This window comes from Littorina saxatilis, linkage group LG6 (genome assembly GCF_037325665.1).
Source record: "Littorina saxatilis isolate snail1 linkage group LG6, US_GU_Lsax_2.0, whole genome shotgun sequence".
Lineage (NCBI taxonomy): Eukaryota > Metazoa > Mollusca > Gastropoda > Littorinimorpha > Littorinidae > Littorina > Littorina saxatilis.
This window is the reverse complement of record NC_090250.1, coordinates 42,183,897-42,202,845: the sequence shown is the minus strand read 5'-3', so window position 1 is coordinate 42,202,845 and position 18,949 is coordinate 42,183,897. Positions and strand designations below refer to the sequence as shown.

At 43.7% G+C, this 18,949-nt stretch overlaps 1 protein-coding gene across 3 annotated transcripts in view; it reads left to right on the top strand.

The window, feature by feature from the left end:
- Window positions 1-18,949, top strand: part of LOC138969256 (WD repeat-containing protein 17-like) — a 76,393-nt gene that overhangs the window by 14,801 nt on the left and 42,643 nt on the right. For all 3 annotated transcript variants that reach the window (XM_070342004.1, XM_070342003.1, XM_070342002.1), the window contains exons 2-6: window positions 1,230-1,360; window positions 1,903-2,317; window positions 5,234-5,482; window positions 14,723-15,030; window positions 15,571-15,684. In XM_070342004.1, the coding sequence (XP_070198105.1) occupies window positions 1,244-1,360; window positions 1,903-2,317; window positions 5,234-5,482; window positions 14,723-15,030; window positions 15,571-15,684 (1,203 nt within the window). In that variant the 5' untranslated portion in view covers window positions 1,230-1,243. The remainder of the gene's footprint in view (window positions 1-1,229; window positions 1,361-1,902; window positions 2,318-5,233; window positions 5,483-14,722; window positions 15,031-15,570; window positions 15,685-18,949) is intronic.

Genomic DNA, 18,949 nt, shown 5'->3' with positions numbered 1-18,949 from the left:
CACGTGTATAAAGTACACGCATACCTCGCCAGGCTTGTGTCTGTGGCTAGTCGACAGACGATGCAATTTGCTTTGTGTGTGTTTTTGTTGTTGCTTACTGTACATGACATACATTACGTGTAAAATCCAGTTCTTTAACTGGCAGCAAACCTTGCAAATTTCCAGAAGCTGCAATCTGAAGCGACCTATCTCTGATTTTTGCAGACGATCTCTCCAATCACCAATGTTTAACACAAAATCAGCAAACTCTCCTGTCACATAGAACGTCCATTGTGTAGTGCAATGTTGAAATGAAGTTACCGGTCTGAAACATTTCGTCGTTTCTTCTGAGACAATCCTTGTTCTCTTATCATCTACAGATTTACCGCAGTCTTCACCACGCGAATTCCCAACAGAAGTCAGACTTTCGAACATACAATCTACGTAGGCAAGCATGATACGTCATAACGTCATATGATTCCTAAGATATTGACGTAATGCTAAGCATCCGGTTATCTTGAGTTTTCTCCGTAATACATGTCCGTGGGTTTTTCAATGTTCGGTTATTTCCGTGGCTTCATGCAGAAAGGGAACCGTCGTCTGCAATCAACGACATGGACCATGCTGGTCCTTGTTGCTGACAAAAACATGATTTTAACACAGAATTTAATGTCAGAATAGCTATATAAACGCTATTGTGTTTTCATCGTAGCAATAGGGTCCGATATTTAGACTCGAACAAGCATAATGCGACTCGTCTTCGACTCGTCGGCATTATACTTGTCTCGTCTAAATATCGGGCCCTATTGCTACGCTGAAAACACAATAGCTGTTAATAACGGGGAGGGCAGGTCGTTGTCGACTTGATGTTGTTCATAATTTGAAATAGTTTTGGAAGACCAAATAAACTGAGGGAGTTGGGGGAAGAGCTTAAAAAGTCCACCTTTTTTTTTCTCTGAGAGGTACATTGGATGGCCAGGGGGGGGGTTCCGGAACCCAGGAACCCCCCCCCCCCCCCCCCAGATCCGGCCCTGTATGTGTGCATGTATGCGCATACACAGTAATGTGCTTATAGTTATACCATAAATAATCTGGTAATAATGATAAAGTCCAAGAGCTGCATGCATGGAGAAATAATGTTGTGTGTGTGATGCTAGACCGGCCACTCTTCAAGCTTGTATTTGTAGAATTGTTATCTATAAGCTGCGTTTGCATTTTAAGTTGAGTTTGTCTTTGCACTGTCCTGACAGACTGACCTACAAACATGGTGAAGCAGGTTGCTCTGCTGCCAGCTGGCTGTCAACCATGGAACAGAGGAGTCTGTGCTGCAAGCAATGATCACTTTGCATACTGTGCCACACTTGCCATCTATATCTACAAGGTAATTAAGTGATAAAGATAAAGTGTCTTCTGAAATATGCAATGTTCTGCACCTGTGAATTTAATTAGCCATGCATTTAAAGATCACACATGTTAAAAACACCTATTTCAATATATAAATACGTAAGAACTGTATTGAATTGAATGAATTTGTTAAGCACCTTCTATCTTAGGTCCTTGTGTCTCCTGCATAAAACTATACTTCAAGATAAGAGCATTCAGATCATTTTTACAACTACTGGTCAATCAATTCTGAAGTTATTAGCTGTCTTCTTGACAACAAAAAGTCTGCATAATAAATTCTGGGCACTTTTATTTGACGTAACTCAACTGTAATAATTAAGATGCAGTAAGTGAGTAACACTTTATACTTGCAACATGCTGAGTCCTTAGACCAGTAATGCATTTGTCATTGGATGTCACAAAATGCATACAGCTTCAATATGAATGATTGCTGCTTGGGATCTTCATGTGGTCTCGCACATGCACATACGGGAAAGTGGTCTGGAAACGGAAATGATCAGAAATCTGTATTTTTTACAGCTGGACAGTCGCTTCAAGGAGTTCCGCTTACTGTCCATCATGTCAGAACACAAAAAGACCATCACCTCCATCAGCTGGCATCCCAAAGACCCAGACATCATTGCAAGCTCTGGTGCCGATCTCCATGTCTTTATCTGGAGCATCTCCAAGCAGCGCTCCATAGCTGTGCTTTCCTCTGGCATCAAGGACATGCCTGTGTGCATTGGCTGGAATTACCATGACAACACGTGTCTGGGGATCATCAGCGGCAAAGGGCTGTTACAAGTATGGCACTACATGGACAAGAACCCTCCAGCCATTGTGAAGGACTCCACCAGCTTTTCGTCTTATGTGACAGTGTTTCGCTGGCACCCAAAGAAGCAGGGGGTGGTTGTCTTTGGGCACACTGATGGCAGTATATCTATACTTGTGATTGGTAAGTGTGCTCATGTGATTTGTTCCAGAAAACTTGATTACTGTTTGCAGTGAAATTAAACAGTTTGTTTTCATTATGCAATTGTGAAACTTTAAGCAAGATAACGCTATCAGCCATTCTAGATGCTAGTACATCTTGATGCAAATTTATAGTTATATAAATTTAATCCTTTAGCATTATTTCAGAGTTTTATGATTATTGTTGAAATGTGATGTCATTGTCAGCGTAATTTACCAACCTTACCAAATACCAGATTGATGCTATCAAATCAGTGTCTGGGAATGGCATCACATTCTGGGTTCTCAAGACAAGAAACAACAATAAGCAAAGAAACACAACCAATATCAAATTTCATTTGGGTTTGCTTTGAATCGCTTTACTCATTTTTTGTATGTGTGAATGCATGTTTACTGCTGAGAACTGTATTACGTACTGCTTGAAACCATCACAATTTCTAACCAATTGATAATGTTGTCATTTAAACAAATATAGGAGTGCATTCTGTTGACCTGATTTCTAGCTCAGGTTTATGATTTTACAGTGGATTTGCCCCTTCTCTTTATACTGCCTGTTTCAAGACCACCTCGTTCGAGGCCTGAATTTTCCAGACTTTCTGTTAATAAAGTTTGTAAATTTACCTCTATTTTAAGACTTCCATGTCATCCTTTAATTCAAGACCTTATTTGATTTTCTTAAACTGCTGAAAGTCTTAAAAGTAGGGTTCCACTGTGTAAGGCTTATATTCTGGGACTGAGATTGACTTTAACTTGCAGATACAAGAACTAGCTTACTCCGTGGCAGGTACCATAATATATTTCACTTTTATTTTGCATGTACCCTTTTCAGTCTTGTACCTATACTTGTAGATTTTGATTCTAGTTTAGAAACAAAAATGTTGGTCTTCAATTTGAATACATAAATTTTAAATGGAAACTTTAAAGGCACAGTGCGCCTCCCGTAAACCATCACAGATACTGTCAGGATTTTACACACAGTACAAACACCTTTCCATTTGAACGCTCACCAAACGGGAACATCCTAGGTGCACTACGTAAAGAGCGAGCAATTTTCAAAGAATTAGTTTTGCGGATTGTCTCCTCACACAATCGGATCGTAGTGCGTTTTGGCGCTAGACCTAACTTTTAAAAATCTAAATAATAAATTGACAGCTTGTTACACAAACATTCTTAAATCATAAAAGAATTCTTTTTTCATCAAGACAAGATCAGTACAATTCAAAGTTTTGAAATTTTGAAAAAAGAAAAGCCCGGAAGCAGGGTCACGCAAGGTCGTGGTTCTCGTAGCAGACGACGGTTTATGCCCGTATCGCCAGTTCCTCTGAACAGTCAAAAGCCATCGCTAGAGTTCTTGTAAACCACAGCCGTAAATTGTTTCGTGCATAGTCAGAGGTACATTATAACGTGCTATTGCAGATAAGCTCACATCGAGTCGCATTCAAATTACTAACTGACGACTACTTTGTGAAAAAGGGAAACTGGATCACACGGGTTCACAATGGCTCAGGGGTAAGATAAACCACTCAAAAATAAATTCTTTGAAAATTGCTCGCTCTTTACGGAGGGCACCTAGGATGTTCTCAAGCGGTGAGTGTTTAAATGAAAGGGTGTTTGTACTGTGTGTAAAAGCCTGACAATATCTGTGATGGTTTACGGGAGGCTTAATTTACTGTGCCTTTGATGTGGGAGAAATTGAACATTATATACAAGGTTTGTGTTCTCACAAGAAAAATGGGATACTGGGCAATGTGATATTTATTTTGTTGTATCTCCTGGATAGCAGTATAGCTAGTGCATTTCTGATTTGCATGTTCATGTAGCTTGTTTTGTTGTTACAGCTGTAAGTACATATTAAAAACACTGCCCAGCTTTTTAAGCTTCTTTTCAGTATGGGCTAGATGTGCTGGCAGAGTTTAGTCATTTTGTATGAAATGTTTAAGAAAATGTATCTCATTTTAATGATTAGTTTTTTTTTTTTTAAAAGGGAATATGTTGCTATTGCATCTTGATGAAATTGAAAGTAAACATTTATACAGACACGAATTTACACTTAATTATGAGTGTGCAAAAATGCTTTCTATTCCATGCATATGGGTTTACCCCGTACTAGCCAGAATTTTCTTTTGTATGCACCCTTTTTCGTGTATGTGACAATTATGATGCTGTTGTAGGGTCTGCTTTGTGTCTTACAAATGGTTGAACTGTAAAATTAGTACGTTTTCTCTGCTATATATATATATGAGCTTTTAATAGAACATTATACTGTTCCTAAATGTCTATCTAGCTTGGCTGTTTTGTCAATGATTTGCAGTACCTGCACAATGTTATTCTGTTTTTGTTGAATTTTGCTTGTATATATATATACATGCGATAGACATTTAGGTCATGCTTACATTGCTGGCCCAGCTGACTCAAAACTATTAGAGTTTATAAACTTTTGAGGTATATTTTTTGCATTCACTTTCATACTCATAGTTATACTGACAGTTATAGTTTAACGTATACATTGCCTATACTTCAAGGCCTGTACAAAGCTAGGAACTGTTGTCATTTATGATTCTTCTAAGTTCTATTCATATATTTACACTTTTGGGTTTACTCATTCTCAGTTTCATTTTGAGTGGAAGATTAAGGTGGATAGGGTGGGAGGTGACTTTAATCTTATCACCGATAATGCAAAAGACTATTGTGGGTGGAATTGGTTGAATAATTTGACCCCATTGACGTATAAATAAAAAGAAAACACACCAGTAACCAGGTTAGGTAAGTTTAAATCAATATTTCGGCATGTAACTGCATTCTTCGGGATGGTATGGAAAGAATGGAATGACTGCATGTGATTGACGTATGTATATTTCAACCTATGCTTCTATAAATGTCACCTGAATTGTCATTACAGGTTCAAAGCCAGTCAGGCATATTCTGGCACCAGAAGTTGAAGACGACGATGAAGCTGACCCCATCACAGCGTTGGCCTGGGATCCTCTGTCCACAGAGTATTTGCTGATTGCCAATAGACACTGCGGTGTACGACTGGTGGATGTGACAACAAGATCAGTCATCACCGCTTTCCTCCCTCCCAGCACTGCCGCACAGGTCCAGACGCTATCCTGGGTACACAATGCTCCTGGCATGTTTGTCACTGGAGGTGAGGTTTATCAGAGCGTAAACGGATTGAGAAATATGAGAGATCAATTTTTTTTAGATTATTAGCGTCGACCAAACAAATAGCGGGGTTGCAATGCTTGCATGTGTCTCCTCAACTCAACTCAAATTTATTAATCCATATGGAAATTATATTGTGACAATACTCGTTTCCAATCAAAAGAATAAGAATGCATAATAAAAAATAAAAACATAAGAAAATAAGTGAGTATGATTATTATGAGTATGATCACAGTCTCACTAACGCAAACAGTCATCCGTCAAGTCAAGTCTGCCAACACACAACTCGCTCACACAACAACAGCAACAGCAATACAATTTAACAAAAACCATAATTCCAATAACAAAAAGACGTCCAAGAGTCCACCTCCACATCCACACAAGGTATACAAAGCACCACATGTCGACTAGAACACCGCACATTTGAACTACGGTAATACAGTTACTAAAAATACATACATTACAGATAACCCAGCAACAGAGTACAGTAATAATTATGACAGAGAAACATGATAGAGGCCTCTAACATTTATGTGCTTGTGGCCAGAGTGATTATACAGTGGAACCCCCCTTTTAAGACCTCCAACGGGCGGGGATGTAGCTCAGTCGGAAGCGCGCTGGATTTGTATCCAGTTGGCCGCTGTCAGTGTGAGTTCGTCTCCACGTTCGGGGAGAGATTTATTTCTCAGAGTCAACTTTGTGTGCAGACTCCAAGTGTCATAATGGCAGTTGATGCGTAGTGTTGTGGTTTGTTGGAGTGCGCCATGCGGCCCAACACATACGTCTTCAGCACTCGAGGTTTCTGTCAGGGTTACCTCACCCTTAGCTCATGGCCCAAGGACCTGCCCTGTGAGCACAAGGTTGGTCCATATTAGTCTGGCCTCTACCTTTCGACCTGTCCAGCTTGGGAAGCCCTTCCAGGAGTTTACACTCCCGCTGGCATAGCTCTTAGGGTCACCGAGACACGCAAACCACCACACCACGTTAAGGAATGGACCATGTGGTGGTTAGCTGCATGTTGTGCCCTCCCCCATGTGTTCTTGTGGAGAAGCAGAGCAGAACACGGCCCACATCCTACGAGACTGCAGGAACCACCAGGTGCTGAGAGAGGAAATCTGGCCATTGCCTGAGTCCCTGCACAACAAGCTGTACGGGCCAGTGGCTGCGCTGCAGAGGACCACTAATTATATCTCAAGATCTGGACTCCAAGTGTGATCGGCGATCGAAAAGAAGAAGTGTGCAGACTCTCCTCGGTGTCCGAACACCCCCCCCCCCCCCCCCCCCCCCCCCCCCCCCCCCCGTGTGTACACGCGCAAGCACAAGACCAAGTGCGCATGAAAAAGATCCTGTAATCCATGACAGAGTTTGGTGGGTTATAGAAACACGAAAATACCCAGCATGCTTCCTCCGAAAACGGCGTATGGCTGCCTAAATGGCGGGGTAAAAAACGGTCATACACGTAAAATTCCACTCGTGCAAAAAACACGAGTGTACGTGGGAGTTTCAGCGCACGCACGAACGCAGAAGAAGAAGAAGACCTCCAAAAATCTGATAAATCGGGTCTTAAAAAAAGAGGGAGTATAATAAAAATCATTATATTTAGTCAAGTTTTGACTAAATATTTTAACATCGAGGGGGAATCGAAATGAGGGTCGTGGTGTATGTGCGTGTCTGTGTGTGTGTGTGTGTGTGTAGAGCGATTCAGACTAAACTACTGGACCGATCTTTATGAAATTTGACATGAGAGTTCCTGGGTATGAAATCCCCGAACGTTTTTTTCATTTTTTTGATAAATGTCTTTGATGACGTCATATCCGGCTTTTCGTGAAAGTTGAGGCGGCACTGTCACGCCCTCATTTTTCAACCAAATTGGTTGAAATTTTGGTCAAGTAATCTTCGACGAAGCCCGGACTTCGGTATTGCATTTCAGCTTGGTGGCTTAAAAATTAATTAAATTACATATCTTACCCAACTCACATATAGCAATTAACCCTAGTTCAGTGCTGGATACGCTGTACGCGTCCCCTTGGTAACCAAGGGAGACCACTCTAAAAAAGAGAGTGCTCTATCCCATAATGCCAGACTAACTACTAGCCTGACTTCCGTATGCGTGCGCATACGCCGCCATCTTATCATTCCATACTCAGCGCTCAGACAAGCTGGTCGCATTTGTGTACGCTCTGGCTGTTGTTCAGCCTTTTGTTGCTTGGTCTGAGGGACCGGGTTTCTTCTCCTTGGTATTCTTTCGTCGTCTTACCTTGCTACTGTATTGAGGTGAGATCGTTCTTTGTTTTGTACTTGTTGTAAAGGCGTTGTTTGGCCATTTTTGACTTGTGAAATTTTCCGAAAAATTTTTTTCTCAAATTTTTTTGGACAAAGTCTTACTTGCTATGGCTGATAACGTTAAGAAGAGGCAGAGTTCTAAGTAGGTGGCTGCTGAGTCCTCCCCTCCGAAAAAGACGCCTAGAAAATCTAAACAAACCGTCGCGGCGGTGTTAGAACCTGACTCAGGCAAATGTGTTGATGTTTTGTTAGACATGCCTTCTGCCGCCATTTTGCCGGCGGCCATTTTGCCGGTGAAGCCTTTGGATAAGGTTACTCATGTTGCTAAACCGGCTAAAGCGGTTTCTGCTCCTGCTGTTTCTGGTCTAGCTGCCGCGGACGTGGCTTCTCTTTTGCTTGCACTTAGTTCGCAGGTGTCTTCACTGGCGGAAGAAATTTCGTCTACGCGAGCTGAACTCCGTTCACTCCCTCCCGGGGTGACAGGACCGTCATCTTTGGCCAAGATTGTGGCGGGCCCTTCTGCTACAGTGACTACAGCGGATGTTCACGCTGTTCAGGATGGGGATGAGATTATCCCACTTTCGTTGGGTGTTCCGTCTCCTGGTGGTTCGCTGTCACAAGGTATGTCTGCTACACAAGTACCCGGGTTCTCCGGGGAAAGTGTAGCGCGTCTACAGTCAAAAGTAGCCACGGGCATCGCGCTCACGGGTGAAAGTTCTGATACTCCTCCTGGCCATCGCCGCGCTGTCGGCCGGTCAGGGGGGGGTAGGGACACTGTAGAGCGTACGGAACGTTCGATGCTTTCTGCCGCGCCATTTGACGTTGGTCAGTCTGTGCGACTTCCGCTTCCTCTTTTGGGGGAAGAAGACAGTGGAGATGGCTCTCTGTTTGGCTATGGCAGTCAAGCGGGGGGTCAACTTCCGGACTGTACTGACGTACAGGACGACTGTCTGGACGATGGCACTTCCGTTCTGGGAGACGATGCCGGGCTCCGTTTGCCGTCTAGGCTGGGAAGTGCGGTGGCGCTTGCAGCTGAGACGGCTTCAAAATACTTTGAAGAGGGTGTGGTGGAGAGCAAGTCTCAGCTTGCTCCACCTCCTTCGGCTTGGGGGGATTTTCGTGTTGATAAGAATACGAAGGGTTCTTTCAAGTTCATCGAATCTCCTTCTCTGGCATTTGAGATGTCGAAGGTGTTGGTGAAGGGTTGGTCTAAGGGTCTGCCTCCTGTTCCGTTGTTGGCACAACACAGTGAGGCTCCCGAGGCGGCTGTACCGTGGTTAGCTAAGGTTGGTCAACAAGTTCCTTGTTCGGCTAATCTGCGCAACTTCAAGCTGGTAGTCAACCCAGTCAGACTGATTGATTCCTACTCTTTGCCCAAGTCGATACTCCCGGTGACACCGGAACTTGCGGCTTTAAGGGAGGATGGTTATGCGAGAGAGAGGCCTGTCCCTTGTACGGAGGCATCGTTGATGTCTTTAGAGGAGACAGGAAGGTCTCTGCTGGAGCTGGCGTCTGTGTCAGAGTCACTCCAGAGGTCCTTGTCGAGATCGATTGCGACGTCGCTCGACCCCTTTGAGTTCCGGTATGACGCTTCCTCGGAGGATGTGACGACTTTGTTGGCTACTTTGGCCAGGGTGTCACAGGAACAAATGACTTTGTCGGCTAGATTGTACACGTTTGGTCGGCTTTTTTGACGGGGTCAAGAATTAGGGACAAGGTGACGATCGAAGCTCTGAAGGTTTCTCCTGTCATGGACGGTTCACTTCTGGGTCGTGAATCGTTGGATGCTTTGCAAAAGGAAACGCATGAGGCAAGGGATCTGGCTATTGCCAAGATTGCGCATCAAGGTTTTCAGAAGCCTCGGGGCAAGTCTCAGGGTCAAGGCAAGGCTCAGTCTTCGTCCGCGGCGGCGGGCAAGACACAGGGTCAGAGCTCTGCTTCTCGGGGTAGGGGGCGTGGTGCCTCTTCCCAGAAGAGGGGTTCTTTTGGCGGGTCTAGGGGGTCGGGGCGCAAGCCCCACCCCCAATGATGCCCTCCCGAACTTTCGGTCCCGTTAGCCCCCACCGTTGTGGTGGCGGGTGGCCCCTCCAGGGCCCTCACTGCCTGGTCACGCTTGGTGGCCAGCCAGTGGGTATTAGGGGTGGTCAGTTCGGGGTTCCGGCTACTCTGGGCAGAGAAGAAGGCACCTCTGTCCAGGATACCTCCGCCTTTCAGATTTCCAAAAGATCCCGAGGCCAAGTTGGCTGTGCAGGGGGAGGTGGTTGCTCTCCTGCAAAAAGAAGCGATCGAGGAGGTTCGCGATCAGGGATCGTTGGGATTTTACGGCAGGCTCTTTGTGGTGCCCAAGGCTTCGGGCACGTGGAGGCCAGTTCTAGACCTTTCATGTCTGAACAGGTTCCTGAGAGTAGTAAAATTCACGATGGAAACCCCTGCGTCGGTGAGAGAGGCTCTCCGTCCAGGAGATTGGGCTACTTCCATCGATCTCACGGACGCCTACTTTCACGTGCTGATGCACACAGCAGACAGAAAGTGGCTGCGGTTTCGGTGGGGGGAGAGGATTTTCCAGTTTCGGGCTCTCCCGTTCGGTCTGTCCCTCTCTCCATGGGTTTTCACGATGGTCGTTCGTCAGCTCTGTGCTCTAGTGAGGCAGGAGGGGGTGCGCCTCAGGGCGTACCTCGACGACTGGCTGATTTTACACCAGGATCAGGTTCTCTGCAGCACACACACGCACAGGGTGCTCAGCCTGGCGGGTCAACTCGGGTTCTCAGTCAATGTGGGAAAGTCCGAGTTGGAACCTTCACAAGGGTTCACCTATCTGGGCATAGAGTTCAACACGGTGGAGTGGTCAGTTCGTCCTGCTCAAAAGCGGGTGGACAAACTTCAGACGTTGATCCGTGCGCTACACGGAAAGAATGTGGCCTCAGCTCGGGAATTGTATTCTATCCTGGGTCAGATGGAATCAATGGCCTCGCTGGTTCCGTTGGGAAGAGTGCACAAAAGACCGTTTCAGGCGGCTGTGCAGACTCGATGGGATCAGGCAACTCAAGCTTGGAGTTGCCAGGTCGAGTTGGGGGATTGGTTCAGAAGCACCACAGGTGTCTGGCTTCTTCCTTGGGTGTCCCAGGGTGTTCCCATCACTCCCCCGGCCCCGGAGAACGATCTGTTCACGGATGCGTCTCAGACAGGGTGGGGAGCTCATTTGGCGGATCAGACGGCTGCGGGTGTGTGGGACGTCAGTCAAGGGTCCTTGCACATAAACGTCCTGGAACTGGAGGCAATACGACTGTTGCGGCTTATATAAACCGCCAAGGGGGGACGCGCTCACAGGTTCTGTCAGACAGAGCATGTCGCTTGCTGATGGGGTGCAGTACGCAACACATTCGGTTGTCAGCAACTTACCTGAGGGGCAAGCTCAACGTGTTGGCGGATGCCCTGAGCAGGGGGGACAAGATACTCCACTCAGAGTGGACTCTCTCGCATCAGGCCTTGGAGCGCCTTTGGGCTCAGGTGGACAAGCCGTGCATCGACCTGTTTGCGACAAGGTTTTCGGCAAGGCTCCCGCTCTTTGTGTCTCCGTTTCTGGACCCACAGGCCTGGGCGGTGGACGCACTCGAGATGAACTGGTCGAATCTGGTGGCTTACGCCTTTCTGCATTCTGGGCAGGGTGATAAGGAAAGCAGATCTCGAAAGGCCAGCGCTCGTGCTGGTGGCTCCTCTCTGGCCCAGCCAGCACTGGTATCCGGATCTGGTGCGTCTGGCGGTGCGTCCGCCCATCCCGCTCGCTCTAAGGGAGGGCGAACTTTTGCAGCCTCGGTCAGGCATTCATCACTTAAACCCGCAAATGCTGCAACTTCACGGGTGGGTGCTATCAGAGACTCTCTGCTTAGGGCAGGGGCCTCTGTGTCGACTTTGAAGCTGGTTCTAAACGCTCACAGAGAGTCGACCAACTCTGTTTACGCTTCGCATTGGTCGTCTTGGTCGAAGTGGTGTCTTGAGAATAATGTGAACCCCCTGACTCCTAGGTCGATGCAGGTAGCGAATCACTTATCGTGGCTAGCTGATCAGGGGGGTTCTCCCTCTTCGTTGAGGGTTAGGAGGTCCGCGATTGCCTCTACACTCAGGCAACTCTGACACAAAGTTAACTTGTCGGGGGTTATCTCCGGCGTTATTAAGGGCGCTTCCCTTAAGCTGGCTCGTGGCAAAACACAGCTCCCGGCATGGGATCTTTTTTTGGTGCTACGTTTTCTTGCGTCAGAGGAGTTTGAGCCTATCCATTTGGCCAGTCTGGCGAATGTAACACATAAAACTCTTTTCTTGGTCTTACTCGCTACGGCGAGACGTGGTAGCGAGGTTCACGCGTTGTCGGGAATTGCAAATGATATCTCGCGGGAAAAAGACGGTTCATTTTCTCTTAAGTTCAGGCCTAATTTCTTGGCCAAGAACCAAAAACCAGGCCAACCATCCCCGCTTATCCGTATTCCCCCTCTAAGCACAATTCTGGCTCCGGGAGATGAGGATGTTTTTAACTGCCCTGTACGAGCACTCAGCAGCTACCTGTCCCGGACTCAGCCGATTCGCTCTATGTCTCGGAAACTGCTCTATATATCACTCAATACGGCTCGGGGGAAAGACATCTCGAAAGTCACGCTAACCAAATGGGTGTCTTCTACCATTCGCAACGCTTATATCTGGTGGCAAAGACAGTTAGGTGATACCAGAGTGGTGTTGCCTCTTACGGCTGCCAGAACTCACGAGGCCAGGGCATGGTCTTCGTCGTTGGCAGTTTTGAGATCAGGTCGTCTTTCAGAAGTTCTGGAGTCGGCATACTGGAGATCTGAGGACGTTTTTATAAACTTCTATCTCCGGGAGGTGGCTGGCATACGTCAAGATGGCAGCTCTGCTTTGCCCTCTTTGGTGGCTGCAGGGCAGGTCCTTGTGGATTGATCTGGTGAGTACCCTCCTCCTATGATAGCAATCTGCTATATGTGAGTTGGGTAAGATATGTAATTTAATTAAAAATTTTAGTAATAAATTTTCATTTGATTAATATACTTACCCAACTCACATCGTTTATTCCCTCCCGCCTCCCCGCTGTGGTGGTATGGGGGTCTAAAAAAGATGTGGGTTGGGCTTCGTTTTGGAATGATAAGATGGCGGCGTATGCGCACGCATACGGAAGTCAGGCTAGTAGTTAGTCTGGCATTATGGGATAGAGCACTCTCTTTTTTAGAGTGGTCTCCCTTGGTTACCAAGGGGACGCGTACAGCGTATCCAGCACTGAACTAGGGTTAATTGCTATATGTGAGTTGGGTAAGTATATTAATCAAATGAAAATTTATTACTAAAATTTTTAATTAATGACTTTGGTCATTAAAAATCTGAAAATTGTAAAAAAAAATAAAAATTTATAAAACGATCCAAATTTACGTTTATCTTATTCTCCATCATTTGCTGATTCCAAAAACATATAAATATGTTATATTTGGATTAAAAACAAGCTCTGAAAATTAAATATATAAAAATTATTATCAAAATTAAATTGTCCAAATCAATTTAAAAACACTTTCATCTTATTCCTTGTCGGTTCCTGATTCCAAAAACATATAGATATGATATGTTTTGATTAAAAACACGCTCAGAAAGTTAAAACAAAGAGAGGTACAGAAAAGCGTGCTATCCTTCTTAGCGCAACTGCTACCCCGCTCTTCTTGTCAATTTCACTGCCTTTGCCATGAGCGGTGGACTGACGATGCTACGAGTATACTGTCTTGCTGAAAAATGGCATTGCGTTCAGTTTCATTCTGTGAGTTCGACAGCTACTTGACTAAATATTGTATTTTCGCCTTACGCGACTTGTTTTAAATTTACTGAGGTTATGAAAAGAAACCTGGTCTGAAAAGGGGGGTTCTAATGTGCAAGGATAGTTGACAAGATTGCTGAACTTTGTGTGATGCTCAAGTGTTCTAATGTGCAAGGATAGTTGACAAGATTGCTGAACTTTGTGTGATGCTCAAGGGTTCTAATGTGAAAGGATAGTTGACAAGATTGCTGAACTTTGTGTGATGCTCAAGGGTTCTAATGTGCAAGGATAGTTGACAAGATTGCTGAACTTTGTGTGATGCTCAAGTGTTCTAATGTGAAAGGATAGTTGACAAGATTGCTGAACTTTGTGTGATGCTCAAGACTGTTCTAATGTGAAAGGATAGTTGACAAGATTGCTGAACTTTGTGTGATGCTCAAGGGTTGTAATGTGCAAGGATAGTTGACAAGGTTGCTGAACTTTGTGTGATGCTCAAGGGTTCTAATGTGCAAGGATAGTTGACAAGATTGCTGAACTTTGTGTGGTGTCCGAACCCTCCCCCCGTGTACACTACATTGGGTGTGCACGTTAAAGATCCCACGATTGACAAAAGGGTCTTTCCTGGCAAAATTGCTTAGGCACAGTTAATAATTGTCTACCTATACCCGTGTGACTTGGAATAATAGGCCGTGAAAGGTAAATATGCGCCGAAATGGTTGCAATCTACTGGCCGTATAAAATTTCATCTCACACGGCATCACTGCAGAGCGCCTAGAACTGTACCCACGGTATATGCGCGATATAAGCGTCATTGATTGATTGATTGATTGATGCTCAAGGGTTCTAATGTGCACGGATAATTGACAAGATTGCTGAACTTTGTGTGATGCTCAAGTGTTTTATTAGATGTTAACCTTACAGAAATTTCTCCGCAAATGAAAGTAAATGAGTTCTGGCTTTTTAGATATATCGTAACGAAAATATGCTAATGTTTTGCTTGACACATTTACATTTGAGCTTAATGATTTGTTTTTGGAAACAGATGTACAAAAACAAAGAGAGTCCCTGTCATAAACATGAATTGTGGAAAGTGATCAGTGATCTCTTTCCAACTTGTCTCAATGTTGTCTTTTCAAACAGATGTCAAGAGCGGTGTGTTAAGAATCTGGAGCGTATCCAAAGTTTCGCCCATCGAAAACATCCGTATCAAGAAATCAGGCTTCCATGATGTTCACATCATCAGCACAACACAGAGCAGCAGTACTCACAATTCCTCTTCGAACAACGAACGTCACGATATATCTTCAACCAGTGAAGCAAAGAGCCCTTCGCTCACAGCTCACACACATTTTGCTCTGCCGCACGTGCAGCTGGTCTGTACGTTCAAAGATGGTGGCATCGGACTGTATGACTTGGGACACCGGAGATGGAGATTCCTCAGAGACCAGGTAGGGAGCAAAAAAAGATGTGTGTGTGTGTGTGTGTCGTTTTTTGGTGTCACTCTGTTGTGTTCCACTGAAATGTGAGTGTGTTTGTGTGTACGGGTGTGCATGCGTGCCAGCTGTTCTGGAGCCTCATAACCATATCTAGAATTAAGAAGCTGATGGTCAAGGTATAGACCTAGTATTTGAAGGGTAGGTAAAAATAAGTTTTTTTCCCACTCATTCATTTTTCACACGTGCCCTGGACTGGGACAGCAAACACCAGAGTCTAGGTCAGGATCAGCATACAATAGAGCAGATGGCCAGATCATAGTGCAATCTATTGGTTATTCTCAGAATCAATTTAATTTCTCACTTTAGCCCTGATTGTTCCATCATAAATTCAGTGGGTAACTTGAAGAACTTGAATTAAGAACATAATTACTCATTTGTAACTTTCACTTTATGAATTACTTGAGCCTGAGCTAATTTATGATGACTGATTTATTCTACTGTTTAAATTAAACTTATTGGATTGGAAATGAGCTGACTGTTCTTTTTTTTCAGGGTCACCTGGAGACAATATTTGACTGCAAGTTCAGTCCTTGCAACCCCAACCACCTGGCCACAGCAAGCTTTGATGGCACCATCAAAGTCTGGGACATCATGACCATGCAAACTGTTAGTCGATCGCCACCTTTTTATAATTTTAATTGAATGTGACTTGAATTTGGTATTCCACTCGCTTTGAAATATAAAGGCTATGTGATATATCATCAGTTTCTTAATCATTTGATTTGCAAGTTAGGTATTGTATTGCATTAGGATCTGGGAAGTATAGAACTAATAGCTGACATAAATTATGAATCAATACATTTTTGGCGACTTGCTTTTGGATTTATGATGCTATTGTTTACTAATGTATGAGAACCCGACTGATATCATGACTTTGAAAATGGCAAAAAACAACAAGAAAGATTAAGTTCATGGAACGTTTAATTATAGAATTAACGAAACCAACACAAGATTTTGACCTATCAGTCTTTAAGGGCAGACCGGGTAGGCAAAATGAGTTATTTTTGGTCTCATACACCTTTTTGGGGTTGTTGCATTTTTCACACCTTTGAACATCCTGGAATGCATTCAATAATCTGCTTTTGTCATTTTAGACATGTATTCATGTAAATAAAACCATTTTCAAACCGATGTTTTGTTGTTTTTGTCTGTGTTTTATCAAAAAAATCGAAAAAATGGTCAACTTTGGATACTCCGTGCTGGTAAATGTGCGCACATGACATGACCCTTCGCTGTTCAAACTGTGTGGAAATTTCCGTTCTTCAAGATGACGTCATCACCGTTGGGGAATTTCCGTTGACATAGGCACAAAGAGAGAGAATCCGTTCCAACCGAAACCCCGGAATTAATATATGCAAATATATGTAGGTCAAAGGCATTTGGCGCAAGCGCAGTAGACAACTTATCAGTCCCCCGGTGTCAACAAATCCATGACGTTTTCACCGATTCAGCAGCATTTTTCAAAGTTTTGAGCTGCGGAGAACAACCCTAACATTGGAAATGTTCGGCATAGTGACAAGAAATATCAGAGAAAGATGAACCAGCAGCAGCGAACAGTAGAAGGAAGTAACAACTCTCCGAAATGAACCAACATGATCGTATTTGAGCAGACGACATTCTAAGATTCTTGACTCGACGAGGTGGGTTTTGCTTCTTTCTCTTTTCGATCTTGTTTGTTTGACAACGTGATTTATTGCACATCGTTATGTTGTTGTTGTTGTAAGAATGTGTTAGGGTTTGCAGGTAAATGATAAACAGTTTGTGTCTGAAGTATTTTGCGGGTTTCTTGATCCAATTTACTGACCATGCCGCCGCCGCACACCCCCCCCCCCCCCCCTCGATCATCTCTGTGATATCGTCTTCACAACCCCTATTTTATTGTTCTTCGCTGGCCAGTCCTTGAGAGCTTACTATGGTGTAACATGTCATCAGTATTCTTTGTCTGGGGTCAAACTGAGAAGCAGCATCTGAGCGATGTACGACTGACACAGTTTCTGTTTCTGGTCATTGACCGTAGGAAAATAAGTACCCTACTAGAGAGCGTTCTCTAATTCTAAAGGATTGGTTTACACCAGCATGGCTGACCAACCTATCATTGACAGCAATATTGTTGTCAAATCTTTTCCATTAACTAAGGAATAAAAAAAATAGATCCAATTTACTTCACCAAAGAAAAAAAAAAGAGTTAAACTAAAGGACTGGGGATGCAACTCATGAATCAAAAGCATAAAGATCACCTGCAAACAGTGCTAGGTTTAGGAAATCTGAAAATGTATACACACACACAGAACACACACACACACACACACAAAACAGACAACAGACAAGAAACAAGCAAATACATAGCAAGTGTGATGAAATAAATTAATTTTAAAAGAAAAATATGAAAAGAAAGAAAGAAAGAAAGAAAATAATTCAGCTAGTTTCAGTATTAGTTCCTGTGTGTATGTGATTGTGTGGTTACTCAAATCCCATAGTAAACTTGACATGTACATTTTGTGATAGGGGCCAATTAATGAATGTCTTTTGTGTGTGTGTGTGTGTGTGTGTGTGTGTGTGTGTTCGTCAACCGACATATGTGGGTACGAGCCGCTGAGGTGGTTGTAAGAAAACCCGCCTGGTTCAGTGGTTGGGGGCTGATTGGGATTTCTGATTTACCAGCCTAGCCAAAAAGTTGAGGTACACCCCATGTAACATGGTCATTTGCAAAATAAAGTACAAGCACTTGTTGACGTTTATATTGAGTCTTAAAATTTGCAGCTTATTACAAACAAAAACCATGGACAGTTGTATCAAATATTAAATCAGTTTTTGTGTATTTATTAGGTTGGAGCAAGGGGAGAGCCAGTCCTCCTGTGGTGGCAGCGAGGAGAAAGATTGACCTGATGGAAAAGTTTGCTAAACCGGAACTACCCCCCTCCACAGCAGAAACATCAGCTTTGCCATCTTCTGACCAACCATAAGAAGATACAGATACTTTGCCATCTTCTGACCCATCACAAGCAGATATGGATACTGGTACTGTGCAACGTCACTCCGCTGACATGTGTTGGGCTTTTGTCAACATTGATCAGCTCAATCTATTGCTGAAAGGTTTATATCCTGTACTGAATGCTTGTCTGATAGCAGTCTGATTATGAAAGAAGGTGATGCATCAGCCCAAGGATTTGCACAGGCCCTGCATCTGGAGTGCATATGAGTGTCCATTCAAGTCTGCAGTTGTTTACTCTTCTCCCGGTGTTTGCAACGCTTCGGGTGGTAAAGTTGCATTTTAAATAATCCGCGTATGACCAAGTTGGTACATGGAAAGGGACATTCAGCTTTACAGAAATTTGCTGCAGTGTTAGGATTGAGCACAGAAATACTGTAATTAAAATGTTGCAACTTTTGAATGGCTTGATAGCTTTGTTCCATTTGTGTATATATAATTATGTAATGTTGTTGATGATTTGTAAAGCATCATTTCTATGCAATGGAATAAGAAATCGGTGCATCCGTTGGGTTTTTATGAGTCTGACAGTTTGGTTCTGATCAATATTTTCATATCAGCACAAACACAGATAATTGACTTTTTTTAATGTTTTCATATAATTTTTTTTTTAAATAAAAAAAATCTGATAATTTGATTATCAAATCATTTCCCCTTCATAGTTAAAGTGTTATTCTGGTTAAAAAAAAAACCACCCCATTAATTCAAGCTCTACTGTGGTACTAGTTTACCGGGGTACTAGTGAGACTCTTTTACATGCTGTTTTCTCTACATGTAATTTGAGACAAAATGTGGTAATTAAAATGTTGTAACTTTTGAATGGCAAGATGGATTTGTTCCAATTTTGTATATGTTGTTTATGATTTGTGAAGCACCATTTCT